Here is an 18,915-nt window from a genome sequence, read left to right on the forward strand (position 1 = left end):
GGGAAAAAAATTTAAACTATGCCTGAGTTCCACCCCTACCTCATTCCCACCCCTCCCATTTTGACTCAGTTGAATGAAAGTATGACCTGGGATTCGCATTTTTAAAGTTTCCCAGGTGATTCTAATGAGCAGTAAAGTTTGAGAGCCACTATCTTAGACTTCAGTTGATGCAGTGGAGTGGCTCCTCTGGGCCCAGGTGTCCCTCCTAGTCAGGCAGCTGTGGATGGAGGCAGGGCTCAAATTATAAATACATCAGCCACACTCGGGAATATATAGGACAGGTGGTCAAACAGGAAGCAGGAGTGGGCAGGTAGGCAAAGATCAGCACATCTAGAACAGGAAGGGGCTTAGAGTTCAAATAACTTGGGTTCAAATCCTGGCATTACCGTTTCCCTAGTTACATGCTTTGCTCCAGGAATTCTGATTTCAGAACTCTTTGAACTTTGGTTTCTTTAATGGAAAGATGAAGGCTACAATTCCTGACCCATATTTCTCTCAACCAGAGACTGCAGAGTAGAATAAACCGAGAGAGCTTTCTAAGGAAAATGGGCCGGCGTTCCACACCAGAGTCTGCAAATTCAACAAGTCGCAAGGTGAGTGTTTTTGCAAACTCCTGAGAGGATCCTTATGCGCATCCCTGACTATGAACCATGGATCGACTGAGATCATGGAACTTAGAGCTGTTCTTGACTCCTTCTACTAAACCCTGCAGGCTCAGCCTTCCTAGATAGCTCTTGAATCTATGCATCCACCTCATCCCTAGAGACTTACTCAGAGACTAAAGTAGAAATCTCCCTCACTCTTCCTAATTCTATGCAATCCGTCTTCCTCATAACTGCCAGTATAATCTTTCTAACATAGACACCTGCTCGTGTCATTCTCCTGGTCAGGCTAAAGTCCAAAGGTCTTAGAGCAGCATGCAAGGAAATTCATGGTCTGGTCATACCTCATTTTTACCACTCATCTTAAACTGCACCAACCAGTGCAGTCGCCTGTAGGTGTGTTCTGTTCTCTTCTCTTACCTCTGTGCTGCCACCTGGGATATCCCTCTCTATCTCTTCCTGACAAGATCCGGCTCATCTTCACTCACCTCAACCATCACCTTCTTTCTGGGGACTCTCCAGACCCATCCTGTGCCCCATCAGAGCTTATGGGAGGCATGGGGTCAATTCTATTTTAGGGGCTATAAGAGACATTTCAAAAGATATAGAAATGCTAGAAGAAAGTTACAAAAAAGGTTGTTATTCTATCTTTAGGAATGTGTATATTCACTTGGAAACAAATCAAACATTCTAATTTGAGCCCCTTCAAAAATGTTAGCACTGGCCAAATACCCCTTCTGCTCTTTCACCTCCATCAGCCCCACTCTAAAGCCCTACCTTAAGCCAGCAGGACACACATCTAGTGGTGCATAAAGTATATCCAAGGGATATGTTTGTGTAGGCAAGTCTCAAGGGAATTTCTAGGTCCTCAAATTCTATATGTATTTTTTCTTAAAGTTGACCTACCTGAGACAGTGGTTGTTGATGAGGCCTCATGCTGGTTGGTTTTTTTTCCTTTCCTCTCCTTTTGCAATCACATTTCCCCTCGTTTTACAAAACATAGGCATACTTCCTACCCATCCTAAACCTTACTGTAGCTCTGGGCTCCAGTTCCAGGCATAAAAATGTCCAGGGCAACAGACAAAGGGACAACAAGGAAGTTTGTTGTCTGTGAAGTCTTTTTCTTTATCTGTTATCCACAACCACTCCCATCCATCTTCCTAGATTTGTAGTTCTGTTAAAGTTTTGTTTTTCATGGATAATAATTATTTAAAAATTTACCATAGATGTGGTTTTGATCATGCATATGCTAGTAATGAAGGTAACCATAAGTCATACCCAAAGAAAAAAAATTTTGTTTTATGAGCCTTGTTTTATTTTCTCTGAAAATAATAAGAATCTCAGTCTACAGCTGTTGTTTTACCACTGAGAAATATGATGGAGGGGCACTATAAGACTTTCAGGCATAAAAATATATTATATAAGAAACAAATTCAGTGGGGAAACAGAATGTAAATAATGATTTCAATTAAAAAAAAGTGGTATACAAATTCCAACTCTACTTTCCAAATGGATGTTGGTTGGTATTAAATCACTAGGGTTTTAATAGTTCATCAGATATATTAAAAAGAGTCATGAAGTAGCTTATTTTTAAATGCCGGTACTTAGAGCAGCTATTACATCCTTTGCAACTATTTAAACTTGTGATAAAAAAATTTTAGTTGTCAACTTTATAATGGGCAATGTGGATTCATGGTTTAAAAAGAATTTTAGGGAGCATGTGAGCAAAAAAATGGAAAGACTGGTGCTCTAAAAAATGGTAGGCCTCATCTTGAAGTGAGTATCTGAATAACTGGGGCTGGGGATGAAGGGGGCACTGAGTGGCCAGGGAGAGAATTTGGACTCAGGAGAGTATAATGAGTAGGAAAGCTGATCTGGAAGTAGAGGCTAGTTCCCCTGTGGTATGGTTTGGCTGTGTCCCCACCCAAATCTCATCTTGAATTGTGGCCTCCACAATCCCATGTCATGGGAGGGACCTGGTGGGAGGTAACTGAATCATGGGGGCAGGTTTTTCCCATGCTGTTCTTCTGACAGTGAATAAGTATCACAAGATCTGATGGTTTTATAAAGGGCAGTTCCCCTGCACATGCTCTCGCTTGCCTGCTGCCATGTAAGATGCACCTTTGCTCCTCCTTCACCTTCCACTAGGATTGGGAGGCCTCCCCAGCCATGTGGAACTGTGAGTTCATCAAACCTCTTTTTCTTTATACATGACCTAGTCTCAGGTATTTCTTCACAGCAGCATGAAAATGGACTAATACACCCTGAGAGCAACTGAACAATTCTGGACAGTGTTCCAATGCAGGATAAATGGAGGGAAGAAGTAGGCAGTGATGTTCTGAAGGTCCAACCCAGCAGGCTTAGCCTAACCAGGGTGGGAGGTCTGCCCAGAAGGTGGACAAACCTCAAAGTCATGTATGTGAGGGGTGATGAGCCTAGATTGCAGTTGGGAACCTGGCAAAGATGTCAAGACCTCAAATTAAGGACACTGGGCTTCAGAAGAAGGTTCTCATATTAGCGTTAGGCTAAACAGCAGTTAGGCCATGCAACAAGCAATCCCAGTATCTCAATGGTTTAATACAGAGAAGCTTTTTCCTCCCTTGTGTAACAGTCTGACGACTCAGTGTCATGCCAGACCCCTATTAATCTCAACAAGCAATGTACCATGTTTGAGAGGCAGAAGAAGAAACTCAGAGCTACCAAAGGAGACATAAATTATTATTAGAGGAAATTTACACACAGGGATGGTCCAGTGGCAGTGGGCCAGGCAGGAGAACCACGACCACTTACAAATAGCATGTAGTTTATAATATAGCATTTCCACTTCGCACCCTCCCCTTAACAACCTCCACCTGACAACCTTCATTTAACCCAAAACAAAGGGCTTTGATCCCCTGTATGGCTTGTGGTCCTTGGGACAGGCTGGGGGTTCATATGTTCGTCATAGATAAAAAATGAACCTCCAGGCTGGCCACTCTCAGATTCCTGAGCTTGGAACTCTGAACACATATTCCGCTGTGTCTGCCCTACAGGGTCATTCTCAGAGTATGCTTAAGCTATTGCTGTCAGGTGTGTTTGCCATACACTCCCGACCAGGGTCCCGTCCTTCTTAATCTCCATCTTCTCCAGGAGCCAGAAAAAAGGAGAGAGAGGGGATCAGGTGGCACTGTTTATGGGCCTTTCATGGAAGTGACACCTGGGGTTACTTCTGCTTATGTTCCTTTGGACAGAATTCAGTTGAATGGTCATACTAGAGGCAAGGGAGCCTGGAAAAAGTGGTCTAGTTGAATGTCCAGAAGGTGAATAAAGAGGTTTGGTCAACTCCTGATGTTTCCCACCCCTGTCAAACTCTGGAGTCAGGCTTTGCTCTGGGTTAAAATGCTGATTACTGGCCGGGCGCGGTGGCTCACGCCTGTAATCCCAGCACTTTGGGAGGCCGAGACGGGCGGATCACGAGGTCAGGAGATCAAGACCATCCTGGCTAACACGGTGAAACCCCGTCTCTACTAAAAAATACAAAAAACTAGCCGGGTGAGGTGGCGGGCGCCTGTAGTCCCAGCTACTTGGGAGGCTGAGGCAGGAGAATGGCATAAACCCCGGAGGCGGAGCTTGCAGTGAGCTGAGATCCGGCCACTGCACTCCAGCCTGGGTGACAGAGCGAGACTCCATCTCAAGAAAAAAAAAAAAAAGCTGATTACCTAATTTCCATAAGCCTATTTCTTTATCTGCAAAACAGGGATAATAATAGTACCTGTTTTGTAGTGTGAGGATTAAATGAGATGTGGAAGGCACAGGTTTAGGACTCAATAACTGTTATCTCTCTGTACTGTTTCCAGGCATCGTGCCAGGCTTTGCAGGATAAAAGGAAGTTAGAGACAGGGACTTTGGATCCAAGTCCTCCCTGACTCAAAACCCAGAGAGGCAGAGGATGCTTGCCACCATTGACTAGTCCTATCTCTTCTAAAGGGTCTTTTTGATTTATTACCAAGAAGCCATCTTCTGACCACAAAGACAAGATTTCAGTAATTCTCACCCGGTTCCTAGCTGAGGATGTCCAAAGACACTTCTAGGAATGATTTTCAATGAGGAAATTGAATTTGTATGCTTTGAAGAGAGGGGCTTGATTGGGTGGTGTGGTATGTTTAAGCGTGCATGGAAGAGCCATCCTACATGCAGCATGTGACAGGCCCCCAGGGACTGAGGACTTGTGTATGACTGGGAGTCTATGCAGCTTGGCTTTGTATCAATTCTTGCCATCACGGAGTCCAAATGGTCTCCAGGCAAGAAGTCATTTCCTCCAAAAGATTTGAAGATGCCAAATATAAAATCAGTTGCCCCAGAAGAATCTTAAGCTAAGGTCACTATTCTTATTCCTCTGAGAAAGGTGACAGGTGGGCTGGGTGTGGTGGCTCACGCCTGTAATCCCAGCACTTTAGGAGGCTGAGGTGGGCGGATCACGAGGTCAAGAGATAGAGACCATCCTGGCCAACATGGTGAAACCCTGCCTCTACTAAAAACACAAAACTTAGCTGGGCGTGGTGGCACGCACCTGTAGTCCCAGCTACTCAGGAGGCTGAGGCAGGAGAGTCATTTGAATCCAGGAGGCCGAGGTTGCAGTGAGCCGAGATCGCGCCACTGCACTCCAGCCTGGTGACAGAGTGAGACTCCACCTCAACAACAACAACAAAAAGGTGAAAGGTGTTTGATGGGTGAAAATAGAGCTGAACCTAACTTGTAACCACTCAATTTTAACTGGAGGTTGTCACCAAGTAAGAGATGCCCATCGACCTTGTGCACAAAGCTGGTGCTAGTCTATGAACTGTTGATGAAGTCATACTATGAAAGAACATTTCTAATGGTGTACCATCCGTTCTCACACCATCAGCCATCGTGCTCCAGCATGTGAGCAGGGGAATGGTTTTCTGTCCTCTTTGAAGGAACAAATGGTCTGAAATATTGAATAGGGAAAATGCTCAAGGCATACATTCTACTCCCGTGGGCCCCATGCAGTTATCTATTGAAGGCCTCGGATGTGCCAGAGACAATTCATTTGTTGTCATTAGTTCTCCCCACTACCCTCAGAAGTGAGTATACCTTCATTTTACAGATGACATTTACGTTCAAAACTGTTTAGAAGCTGCTCAAGGTCACATACCCACTAGGTGACAGTTTGAATCCAGAATTCTACTCCTCAACACAGAGTCCCCTTCTTACTACGCCAGAGATGCTGAGTTTCTTGGCCTGGGCTGCAGCCCCACACAGCCGGTTTTGAGCTCCCCAGGGGAATCCACTGGGCTTCGTGGGCTGAGAACCACTGCTCTACATCAGCCTTCTTACAAGAATCAGGGGTTTTACTCTCCCTTGTATCACAGGTTCCTTCAGGGAAGTTAAAAAATAAAAAAGCGACAAGTCTTCTCTACCACAAAATAAATGTGTTTATACACAAAAAAGTTGCATACAATTTCAGATAATTATGGAATTTCTGAAGCTTCTGCATGGATCCTCCAAGGGTCATGAACTTGAATTAAGAGCCAAGTCTATAAATCCTTGACACCAATTACTTGGCTGCACATGGGAGTTGGCTGGGATCACTTTAAAAATTCAGATTTCCGGGCCCCATCCAAGAACTACTGATTCAGAATCTCTGGATTTATACTCCTAGATGTTGCTGAATTATTTTTTATATATTAGAGAAGGAGATAGTCTGTGGACTGGCTTTTGGGAACCACCCCTCTAAATGATGCTCATTCCAGGGATCAGAATTCATCTCAGCCGCTTTTACCTCTGTAACATTAGGTAAGCTACTTAACTCCCCTTTCAATTTTGTCTTCTGTAAATGGGGATAATAATTGTCCCTACCTCATAGAGCTAATATGGAATAAAATACTCCATCTAAGTGTTTAGCACAGTGTCTGGCACATAACTACCCAATAAATGTTAATTTATTACTAATTATATAGTATTATCATTTTATTACCTAGGTAATAATCTATAAATGGTCTCTTTGCTACTGAGGTGAGAACAGAATACCATTGCTAGCCAACTGTTAATAAAAATACATGAAAGAAAGGAAAAAATTCAAAGTTTATTCAACATTAAGAATAACAGACAGATAAAGGTTTGGACTTAACAGCATAAATACCACCAATATCATGGTGTACAATTAAACTAACCTCATGTCAACTTGTACCTGTTTAACAGATGCAATCTTTGTGGTGTTGCCAAAAGGATAATGGATTATTGTTATGTTTGGTAAGGTGCTTAAAATTAAAGACTTTATGTCGACTTATTCACACACACACACACACACACACACACGCACACACACACATACTTACACTTGGCCTCCTGCAAAATGTATTGACTTTAGTTGCTATATCCGATTTGGATAAGGCTTTGCTCATTTTTTAAATGACATTAATAATTGCAGAAAAAACCTGGAGGAGACTTTGGCCTTGCCAGTGGGAGTACCTAGAAGCAGAAGGTGATCTCCACCTGGACGACAGAACACTTAGTCTCAGACACCTGCAGGGTGCTGAGACCCCAGTGCTAAATCCAGATCTCCAACTGCCATCATACACAGGCAAGCAGGCCTGGTCCCCTGCCTTGGGATCGTCTAATTAACTATGATAAGGATTAAGTTTTCCTTAAAGGAAGATTAGGGTAAAATGAGATAAACTACTAGAAAAACCAAAGTATAGCTTTGCATTTCACAGAATGTCTATTGTTTTACCCTGGGACAGTGGGGAGGGTACCACTGATAATTCTTCTTGCTTCTTCTGAAAACAGACCCTAGACCTTCAAATGTACATTTGGAATTACCGTGAGTTCCCCACCAAACCAGTGGGTTAGAAGGAACCTTGGGTTATCTAGTACAGGTTCCCACCCACCCCGCTGTGGAATCCCACCTGTATTCTCCTCAAAGGGTCCTTCTGCTTCGAGGGATGGGTCCATGGAGGCCTGTTGTAGTTGACGACAAAAGGCCTAGCACAGTCTTGACAATAATGTGATATTTGAATGGTTCAAAGTGGCCACTTTCTGAAGAGAAAGAAGTAATGATTTACAGCTCTCCCCTCCACTACCTACCTCCTTAAGGCAGCACCAGCAGAAAGACAGGCTGGTCAATTTTTGCCTTTCTTTGCCAACTCTAGTCAAAAGAAACAACAATGTGACCTCATCATGAGGTCCTAAGCTGCTCCTTCCAAATCATCTCTAGATGATGTCAGTGTGATATGATTTGGATTCACTGTTAATGGCCAAATAATTAATTTCTGAAAGATGCTTAGGATGGAAAGGTGAAAAATGACAAAGGGACTCTCATAATAGCTGCAGTGTGCAGACATGTGTCTGACCCTGGTTGACCCAAATCACTCAGAGTCAAGCCATGGGCCTCCCGCTCCATGGAGCAGATCTGCCTTGTTTGCTAGTTAACTGCCCTGGATGGATAGGCAGCCAGTCTAGAGGGAGTGTTCGTGTGTGTGTATCGTGACAATGACTTACATATAAGGCACCTGTACAGACTCCAAACTGTTTAAATGTTTAAGACGAGGTAGGTTTCTGAAACCTCTCCTGGCACACAAGAGAATACATTTTATTAGAATCTTTTTATTTTTTTCTGCAGAAAACATTTCAGATGCTCATTTGATATAAACATCTAATTCCAAGAAAGACCAGTGCTCAAATATAGTTTTTTCAGCTACCATTTGATATGGCCATAAATTTGCATGGTTCATGTTGCAATCCTTCCACAATTCTCCACTTAAAGACATCATTTTTCTTTGTTTTTAATGACTATTGCCATCTAACAATTCTACAATTCGCCTCTTTGCCTGTAAAAAGGCCAACTCTACGTCCACTTGTGTCTCATATTGATATCTTTTATTTAGCTCTGCTTAAGATTGCAAAGGTTTTTGATTTTATTATTCACCTGAACAATGTATTGCAACTCCAATTGTACTGCAATTCTGATACACCCCCATCTCCTGCTGTTATCTATAGCTTGTGGCAAAATGAACACCTAGTAGAAATATCCTAGTGGTTGGGTTTCCCAAGTCTATGACACTATGAGAGAAGCATTGCTGATGGACTGACAAGAAGACCACCAGATCATTAAAGAATTAGATACTCTGGAGGCAGGAAACTAGAAAATCCCATTGAGAAAGGATATTTTAATCTAGCATAAAATGTTTCTTTGTCGTAACAGCAGAATTTCTTGACATTTTACAACTTAATGAAACAAAAGAACAATCATCTTTAAAGTCAAACATCTATCAAATTATAAACCAAACACATAGCACCGATATCAACCTCATAAAACGTGCGGGCCCGCAGGGTAGAACAGAACTGTCTGGGGCGCTGGTATCAACGTGCCATTCCAGGAACTCACAATTTCGAAGTGAACATTTTTGTGGCAGATGCTTTTCCTAAAAAACACTGTATCATCCAATAAATACTTGACTAAAATCCATTTTGTGCTTTTGGGTGACGTTAACTGACTTCTTTCTGAGGCCTAATAAGAAACAAGAAAGCTCCTTGTGTATTTTAGAGCAGGATTCGTCATCACGAGCCTCGAAACTGTCATAAAAGTTTAATTTAAAGCAGAAAACATGCTGATGTGTCAGTGATAGGGCTTAAAATATTAAAGACTTCAAAAACCCCCAAGCGCTTCTTCTCTGTACAACATTGGTGAATATATATCTTTGCTATATAATTTTAAAACACGGAATAGTTTTCCTCTCCTCTTTTCTATATATAATATATGTCTTCCAAAATACATTGTCAGTATTTATATCTGAAAAATACTGTACAAAAAAGAACTTCCTATAATTACTCTGTATAAACATTAAACGATTTAATAATCTCTCCTTTTGGTCTATAGTAAACATTTAAATTGATTGGATTAACCACAGTTTGTGACAACACCATCCCCTTCTGAGATACACCAGTGTCTTTTACATTCATTTTTCAGAAGTCCACTTTATAAGAGCACATACGTTCAAAAGCAAACAGAGAATAAGAAACATAAGCTTCAGAATCATTAATTTATGAGGCATTCAAAAAGGACACCACTGGGAAAAAGGGCCTTAGAAAACATCAACTTATTAACTTAATCAACTGATTTTCTTTTTAAAAACAGCAAAGTATAATTCACAAAAATATATATATTACCAAAAAATGGGAAAACTGAATCTTAAGTAACTGTTTTGAATATCAAGAGGGATATGGAAAAAGTTAACTAGAAAAGTGGGGGGCGAGGCAGCGTGTCAGGGAAGGGAAACAACAAAACCGAACACATCAATGTCAAAGGCTAATCCAAGACGCAGTTTTTGGCTCGTGTACTGATAAATTAAGCCCTCATCCTTAGACCTCCCATTTCCCTCTGCTTCCTTGTCCTAGGGAATAGTCTGGCCATGCTCAAATGCATTCCTTTACTTTTTGTTTTTTAAAAGACAGTGAAATTCTTAGGTAGGGAAAATATCCTACGTCCACTAGTAATACTCAGGCAGCATGCTCTAGCGTACAATAGGATTATTGCTTTAGGTACAGACAGTGCAAAAACACACTCTGTGTTCTATTAATAGTACTCTTACTTATCTGGGGTTGGTAGAATTAAAAGGAAACTTAGTAGATAGCAGTAAGTAAATATGGGATCTAATAAATCTAAACAGCACTTTAATTTGAAGACGATTATCACCAAAACTGAAAGTAAGAGGAAAGCAACTGTGAAGGACTAGAGCTGCGGTGTAGTGCTAAGTTATTGTGTGCACCTCATTAGCATGGGAACTTATGGACTAAACAGAAACAAGAGCTTGTACTCTTAAAAAAACTGAGATCCGCTATTTCACCAGGGCCCTTTTTAGTGAATCCAAGCAGAGAGTCCTGGAAGAGTAGGTAAGCTCGAACACGAAGCAACGCTGAACAGGCAGGAGTGAAGGAGGGAGGGGATGGGAGACCCGCGAGAGGGCTCCTCGGTCTAGTAAAAACATGGCACCTTTCTTCGTTGGAACTAAAAGACGATGAGAGGGCTATCTTAAAATGGCAAGAGCAAAGGAACACGCACACGCACATACCGCTGACCACACGCATAAGCACAAGCACATATACACGCACGCACACACAGATGCACACCAAAATGGGAGCCAGTTGTGTTTATGCCTCTGGTAAAGTGCTGATGTCAGAAAGGTTGGTTTGGGTGTGGTGCTATCAGACAGGAAACAGACTGTCCATCTATTCCAAAGCCAGCCTGCAAAAATGCCATCCTACAGGGGCCCATGCCTGGCCTCATACTTGGCAAGTATGTTCTTGCATTTGCCCAGCTCCTTCCTCAAGTCAGCCACCTCCTGGCGGAGGGCCGAGTTCTCCTTCTCCAGGAACGAGGCCCGGATGGCGATCTGGTTCTCCTTCAGCCTCCGGGCGTCGCGGGAGCGCTTGGCTGCCATGTTGTTCTTTCTGCGCCTTGCCCAGTACTTGTCATCCTGCTCATTAGTTACAGAAGGGAAAAAAAAACAAGATATTAGATTTCAGCAAAGTCCAGTGCCAGCCAGGACACGGGCAGGCTCCAGGACTGTGCAGAGGTGCCAACCCGGGTTTCTTAGCTTGTGTCTCCTTCCTTTACAGTTTCTGCATGTCTGAGGGCGTGGCCCATGAGCCACACTTCCTTCCTGGAGCAAGGACCCACCAATCTGTCCCAACAGGCTCCTACTCTTTGTCCAGTAGAGGTGTGCTCAATGAAGCAGAGATCAGAGGCTGAATGGAAAGCAGGTGGCTCACCTCACCCTTAAATGACATCCCAACTTTCTTTACTCTCCCTGCTTAACATTTTATTTTAAGAACCCTTTTCCTCCATGGGCACTCATATGCTTTTTTGGGTATGAGTTGGCGCAAAAATTTTAGAAGGCCATTTGGCAATATCTATCAACTATTTAAACGCATATACTATTGATCTAGCAACTCCACCTCCAGGATTTTGTCCTGTAGCAATCTTCATACATGTGCATATACACACAAGCATAAACTGTTCACTGCAGCATTATGTGCAGTAGAAAAAATGAGGAAAAACTATGCATAGGAGATTTAATAACCATGTTATGATAGAGTCATACAAAGGAATACTTGGCAGCTGTTACAAACAATGACCCACCTGCACCAGAAAGATGTTCATGATATGCCACTATGTGACTATGTGGGTGGAAACAATGACAGTTTACACACGAATATGTATGGTCTCATCCCAGTCTGATCAAAAATCATATAACATATTCATAGAAAGAGGCGCAGAATGATTTATACTAATCTATAAAAGCAGGGCCTCTAGAAGGGGGATTCGCAGTAGCAAAGGAAAGAGGTAAGACTTTCTACCTTTTATATTATTCTGAACCATTACAATATCATATAATGGATACATACACTTTGGTAATTAAAAATAGAAATTTAAAAAAAAGCCTTCAACCTGCCACTCATCAATGTACTCATATTGGCGGCCAGCATTTACATAATTTACTCTAATTTCCTGTTTAACTGTTCTCTGGGCCTTAATTAGCCTGAGTAATATTTTACTGTGGTCAGTGTAAAAACAATCCCTCCTTCCCTGCCCTCCACCCCCGCTGCTGCCTCCCTGACAGAAAGGAAAAACTTCTTAAGACTAAGAAACAGGGATCTTCTTTTAGATCTTCCCAATCCATTGATGGTGCCACCTGGTGAATTTTGCAACTCCCCTTTTTCAATAATTTGCAACAGCAAATCCCTCAGTCCTAGCAATTCTACTACCTGCAGTTACATGACACCCAGAATAAGTGGATCAGGCCAGTGCTTGCCCCCTCAGAATTCCAAGGGGCAGCTGGCATTGGAGGAGGTCAAATGGGTTGGGGCCAAGGCTGCAAGGAAAGTCTAAGGTCAGCGGTCCACCCCCAAAACTGCCCATTACCCTCAACAGGCATTTGCCCTGCACAAATACAGAAAGTGTGGGATAGAAACTGTGTAGACACCTCCTGTCTGCCATCCACAAACCGGTCCTATCATCTTAAATAAAGCACCCCCAGCTTTTTATACACTTCATAACTATATGTAACAGGGTTAACAAAAACAATTTTCATAATAGATGATACCAGAATTCTTCTGGGTAGGAGGGAGGAGGCTGCTCTTTGAAGAATACCTGGGTAAGCAAGCTAGGGCAGGTGTGCAACGGCTGTTGGCCATATTTGTTGTCTGTGCTTCTGAAAGCGAGCAGGGGAGCTGGAGGCAGGGGAGAGGCTGGGAGGGGCCAGGAGAGTCCATGACATCATGGTGGTGAGGGGGCCCAAAGGCATATTAACAACAGTGGTGAAGCCTCCAGTTCTGATGGAAGTTATTTGTGTTTTGATGGAAGCCTGGGTTCCACTCCCTTCACAGTATCAGTAAATCTATACCCAACAATATGCCTGGGAGTGTGGTTTCCAAGAGCGTTCAAAAGAGGACTTGATTTAGGATGTATCAGAGTCTGCACACAGGGGAACAGCAGCCCAGGAAGCGAAGGAGTACATAAGAACGAGCCCCTGGAACACTGTAGAAACTGCATGTCTGTGATGGGGGAGGAATGAGGAGGTCACACCATAGGCCACAGGCCTGGTGTGGTCTAAGACAATTCTGACCAGGTCTTAAAGCCCAGGGAGTCACCAGCTGACTTCAGAGTAACAACCAACTTCTCTCTAACTTATTAGAGCTCTTCTCACTTCTAAAGTGCTTTGTTTCCCAGCCTCACCTGTCCACACATGCAGATGAGCCAGCCAAGGTGTGGAATGCAAAACAAACCTTTCAGGTGGGAGGGAGGGGAGCTGGGAACCGGGTCAAGAAGAGGATACAGAAGGCAGGAATGACGAAAGGAGTGTCCTGGACTAGAAAAACCAGCTCACCTCCCTTTGTTATCGCAGAATGGTTGTGGGCAGGGGGAAGCGGGATTTTGAGCAGGGCTGATAAACTAAACTTGGCACTCCATCCTCTGCCCCCTTTCCCTCTATCTCCCAGGTGCTGATGCCATCTGGCTACCCAGTCACCTCCATGCAACAAGGGACCCACTTAGCCCTGCCCCAGCCAACAGGTCAACACTCCCTGTTTCTCACCAGTCTAGAAGTTCCATGAAAGCAGGAACAGTATCAGTATTGGCTCACCTCAGTATTCCCAGCCCCTGATACTGGGTTGGCACACACTAGCATTTGGAAAATATTCATCAAGTGAATGAATGGACCCTTAAAAGCATCAAGAAATCCAGGTGATTAAATGGATTTTCAGCTAGGTACCCCAGCATGTCAACCTCAATTCTCCCTTCATTCTCCAGGGCATGCATGCTAACCCTAATGACTGGTTCAAGAGAGGAAGTTCAGGCAGCTGCAGGGAAGATCATTTTTGGCGGGGGCCATTTCATTAAATTGGTTTACTTGTCCAATGCTGGGGGCCAGAAACACCTTCTCCCCCACCTACCCTTAGCTCAGACCTTTCTGCCAGAAGGAGAAACGTGTTACAGCTCTGCTTCCTGCTTTATATTAGCTCACGGTGTTTAGCTTGAGACTTCATCCACAACTAAAAAATATCCAAGGACACCGGGCAGGACAATGTGCCAGCCCATTCCCCCGCTGCTATGTGAAAAGGTCAGGCCTGACCATGACAGCAGCAATATGTGTAATTCCAGCACAGACAGTTTTTGCCTGGCCTCTTTGTTGCCAAGGTTACCTGGGTTATTAACTAATCTTGCTCTCTGGTGAATGTGGAGACTTTGTGAAGGTCTAGCTGGAGATTCTATGTATCACTCATAGCAGCATCCTTTTAAACTACCCTCCATTCAAGAGGAAATCCCTGCTGAACAGGATCCCTGGCTTTAGTTTAAGATACGAGGCTTTAAAATACACAAAAAATTGGATCACTAAGACAAGACTAGGAAAGGCATCTCATTGAAATAAGGTACCTAACTGCCCAAGACCTGAGCCCATGGTGCCCCTTTCTTACCCCATCTCGGTCTAACCATCAATGTCCTGACTACTTTAGATTTTCTGGTGTTTTTACCACGTGATTTCCTTTTTTGCTTCTCAGGGTGACAGCCACTGATTTGTCACCCACAGGCCCCTGTTATAGCCCTTGTCAGGGCCAACATGCTGCTGTGACCTTTTGCGAAGCTAGATAACCTGGGAGCCAGGCTAACCCTTCCTCTAACAGGTAGTGATCTGCTGACCTCAGCTTTCCATTGTCTGCATTTTCTCAACTGCAAGGTGATAACTTTGGACAAATGAATCTCTAAGGTCCCCTTCAGCCCTGACGTTTTCCTAGTCTGCATCAATTAAGGTAATCTCAGGAAAGTGGATGACAGCAGTGATTTAAGTTCGCCAGGTACTTCTGCTTCCAGCATTTTTTCTAGATATGTAAAGCAGGAACAACTGGTCTAAGCCAGTTCAGACGATGTCTCAAATTCCTATTTCCCAGCCTAGGAGTGCCTCTACACAGGAACCATAGTTAGCTTTGAGAGATGGGGGGCAGACAGTAAAAAAGGGCTAATGATGTCTGGTTCCAAGGCCTTGACCATGTAATACTCATATCTCTAGTACCCATATGATTGGAAAGAAGCATGAAAGTTCTAAGCAATGGTTAATAAGAAATGGTTCTATTTTGGCATTAGCAGACATGGCATGATTTTGGAAAGAATTTTCATCCTAAGGTATCATTAAGTGTGTCTGGTTAATTTTCTTTTAAGCTGCATTTGACTTCCAAGGTAAAATCTATTTCCCTTTATAAATAATGTGTCCCTTCAACACTTCAGAGAAAACCTACTCAGAATTAACCTAGCAGTGAGATATTCAAGTGATCATTACTTAAGATACAAAGTGAACAGTACATACAAATGGTGTCAGGGAACTACCAGTTTCCTTCACAAAATCCCACCCTGGTCATCCAAGGTTGGCAAGATGGAGGAGGGACCTGTCTCTGGCTGTTACTCCCCGCAGCCTACAGGGAAACGGCAGCAGCAAATTATCACAAATTCCCTAAAAGGAAGGTAAGCCTTCGAGGGCGATGAGGTTCCGATGCCCTTCTCAAATGATTTCCTTTCTCTTTCCAACCTTGAAAGATTTGGGGTTTGATTGTATTAGACTTTTATGGGTTTGCATGCAGATAAGAGCACATTTGCTTCCTTTGTGGGCTTAAAATCACTCCATTGTTGACTTTCAATCCATTTTACCGCTTCTCCTTGTTTCTGTTCAGCATCAAGACATAAAAGTGTATTTCAAAACACACCCAGACAGGAAACAACTTGCCTAGAAGTCACATGCCAAGAAACAGGAAAAGAAATCAGAAATCCTTCATGCACTAGCTTCTGGGATCTTCCTGGGGTCACCCTTTTAATTTGTCTGCAGATATCACTCTCCATTTGCCCAAGGACTGATTACCAGTTCCAATTTACCTTCAGGTCATCAGGGATGAAGACTTTGCGAGCTTTCTTGATCATGGGCTGCGGCTTCAGTTCTTCCTCAGAGAACTTGCGTTTGCGAGGGTCAAACATTTCCTGGCCAGGGATGCTGGAGAGGGCAAGATCGGCTGGGTCTGGTTCATAACCCACTGGGACCTGGATGGTGTCAGGATCAATGGGACTCGGTGTATTGCGGTTTGCTGGCAACAGCTGACCTGGAACAACACAGGAGTTTTAATTCATGAACACCCTAGAGAGACCCAGTAGGCAGCTACTTAATGATGGTCTGAGATGAGTGGTAAGAGTCTTCAGCTCACTTATATATGATCCTAACATGATTTATCTTACTCATCCTCACTGCATTTCTGAGAACACAGCAGGTTGAGTATGACTTGACTCACGTCACATCAGGCAAAACAGAAACCCACATACACATGTTCAAAAACTAGAGAGGGAGAAGCCCAATTTAAAGATACACGTTCATTCTTTCCTATCACACATTTGCCAGGCACTCTGCAAGATGCAATGAACAGAACTACGTATTTTTCACCTTAAAGGTGTTTTCCAGGTGAGTCAGGGAGATAGACCAATAGTCTGTTAGGGGAGAGTGTAGACGTTGGGATGGAAGTAAATCTCATGTGCTTCCACAGTGTGAGGAAATGGTATGTAACACAAAGGAGGTTAGGGAGCATTTCCTAGAGATGACACTTGGTACAGCTGCATCTTGAGACAAAGAGTAATTAGTCAAAAAAACAACAACAACAACAACAAAAAAAACGGTATTTTAGGCTCCAAGACAAGACAGAGGTTTGCATTTTTGCAGAACCACATAAAGTCTTGGGTAGCTGTCACATTGAATCAGAAGAAAACGTGGAGTAGGGAGAGGTGTGAGCACAAGAGACGTGGCCAAGAAGGTGGGCAGTGGGGATATAATTTTTAAAAATCCAAATGTCACTGAGGAATGCTGAGCAATGAAGTGACAAACAGCTGATGTTTGGAAGGAAGACTCAGGCAGCATGATGAACGGATTGCATGGGGCACGGCTGCGGACTGATCAGATCCAAGGCTGTTGTGATAAACAGTGTACATATTAACAGTAGCAATGGAGATAGTGAGAAGGGGATTAGTTCAAGAAATATTTAACAAATTAGAAAGAACATCATAGAGACAATCTAACTTCCACTTGAGGGTCCTATAGGCAAGACCACTGAAATGCACAAACATCCACAGAACAATGGGTTTCTTGTGTTTCTCAATGTGTCTTACTGGTGAAAGTGAACTTCATACTAGACCCAAATGTTTATGCTGGGAGCTCTGAATTTTAACTTCTAGTTTTCATCTGAATTTTACAATCGCTCCCCTCATGCCCCATGAATAAATGAGAGGATGTAGTTCAGCTGTGTTTGGCGCATCTCCTCCTCTTCCTCACTGCCAATGGTAGGTCAGTGTGTGAAGTATTCTTTAGGTTTCATTAAAACCTACCCCAGGTGGAAGCATGAAGCCACTGGCTTGCATTCTAGCAAAACTGTGAAACCGTGCTCATCTGCCTTCTGGAAAGGCCTGGTGGGGAGTTTGCAAAATGAATGCTCTGGGTGACCTTCTAGGTCCCCACTCTGCTTTGCGCTCTCTTTGTATCCTGCTTGCCAAAGAGGAAGAGATGGGCCCTGAGGCGCTGGCAGAGGATGGAGATTTCTCATTAGCCAATCTGTCGCTCGGCTCCAGCTTCTAGAGACTGCTGAGTTCTGTACTGGATGGTGTCAAGCTAGATTTGATCTTGTGCCTCTTGAGATTACCTCAGAAAATGAACCACATGTGATTCAAATGGGGATTGTATTTTCCCTTTAGAAACTCTTTGAACTTAATAACAAAGCTACCCAGTGCCATCACTGCAACGTCCCCACCTCCTCATACTTACACAGGCATATGCACCCATCTCCTATCATCATGAAACACCTCTTAATACTTCCCAAATCTAACTGCTCCAAGATCCTCCTTAGTACTCCAATATTGTTTATTATGCTGTATCAAAATGTTCTCCTTTATTGCTTTATAAATGTTCTTAAGCTGTACACACACACACACACACACCCCTCCTCTACCATACCACATGGTCTTTTACATTTTATTCATGTATCCCCACCTGACTCCTCACCATGACGCATACTTCAGAGTTCAGCTTCTACAAAGAGTACTCCTCATTTAATGGTGGCCTCTGAGATGCTGGACTCTGACATTCATTCGTGGACATTCTAACAATAACACTTCCCATTCAGGTGGAACCTTTCTTGGCATTCTTTCTCTCTCGGATTTTCCTCCAATGGAAGTAGGTCAGCCCTACCTGCAGAGTGGAGGAAACCTAACTGGACCACAGACAAGGTACGTGGCTTCCCCAGTATCAAACAGCAAATGGCAAAGGACCTGAGAAACAAAACCAGGTCCCGTTTCTCCCCAGAGGTACCTTAGTGCCATCTTATTTATTTATATTTTCTGCTGAATTAACTCTGCTAAACTCATCTTTTCCTTTCATTTCAAAATGTCAATAGCATCACGGGTAAGGGGTATTTTTTCCTATCTCCTGTGGGATTTTCAAATTTTTAGTATAAGAATGGTCAATAGGCCGGGCGCGGTGGCTCAAGCCTGTAATCCCAGCACTTTGGGAGGCCGAGACGGGCGGATCACGAGGTCAGGACATCGAGACCATCCTGGCTAACACGGTGAAACCCCGTCTCTACTAAAAATACAAAAACTAGCCGGGCGAGGTGGCAGGCGCCTGTAGTCCCAGCTACTCAGGAGGCTGAGGCAGGAGAATGGCGTAAACCCCGGAGGCGGAGATTGCAGTGATCTGAGATCCGGCCACTGCACTCCAGTCAGGGCGACAGAGCAAGACTC

The 18,915-nt window shown here is 43.5% G+C and overlaps 1 protein-coding gene and 1 long non-coding RNA gene across 8 annotated transcripts in view; one reads left to right on the plus strand and one right to left on the minus strand.

Moving 5' to 3' along the window:
- LOC111537601 overlaps positions 1 to 18,915 on the plus strand; it is a 69,535-nt gene that overhangs the window by 44,935 nt on the left and 5,685 nt on the right. For all 6 annotated transcript variants that reach the window (XR_002730051.1, XR_002730054.1, XR_002730052.1 and 3 more), the window contains 2 exons: positions 504 to 593; positions 18,300 to 18,402. This is a non-coding gene — a long non-coding RNA (uncharacterized LOC111537601). The remainder of the gene's footprint in view (positions 1 to 503; positions 594 to 18,299; positions 18,403 to 18,915) is intronic.
- The window catches only part of HLF (HLF transcription factor, PAR bZIP family member), a 60,787-nt gene continuing 48,539 nt past the window's right edge, over positions 6,668 to 18,915 (minus strand). For both annotated transcript variants that reach the window (XM_023204548.1, XM_023204549.1), the window contains exons 3-4: positions 16,021 to 16,241; positions 6,668 to 11,077 (exon numbers count right to left, since the gene is read on the minus strand). In XM_023204548.1, coding sequence (XP_023060316.1) covers positions 10,862 to 11,077; positions 16,021 to 16,241 — 437 coding nt within the window. In that variant the 3' untranslated portion in view covers positions 6,668 to 10,861. The remainder of the gene's footprint in view (positions 11,078 to 16,020; positions 16,242 to 18,915) is intronic.

Source organism: Piliocolobus tephrosceles, chromosome 16 (assembly GCF_002776525.5).
Source record: "Piliocolobus tephrosceles isolate RC106 chromosome 16, ASM277652v3, whole genome shotgun sequence".
Classification (NCBI taxonomy): domain Eukaryota; kingdom Metazoa; phylum Chordata; class Mammalia; order Primates; family Cercopithecidae; genus Piliocolobus; species Piliocolobus tephrosceles.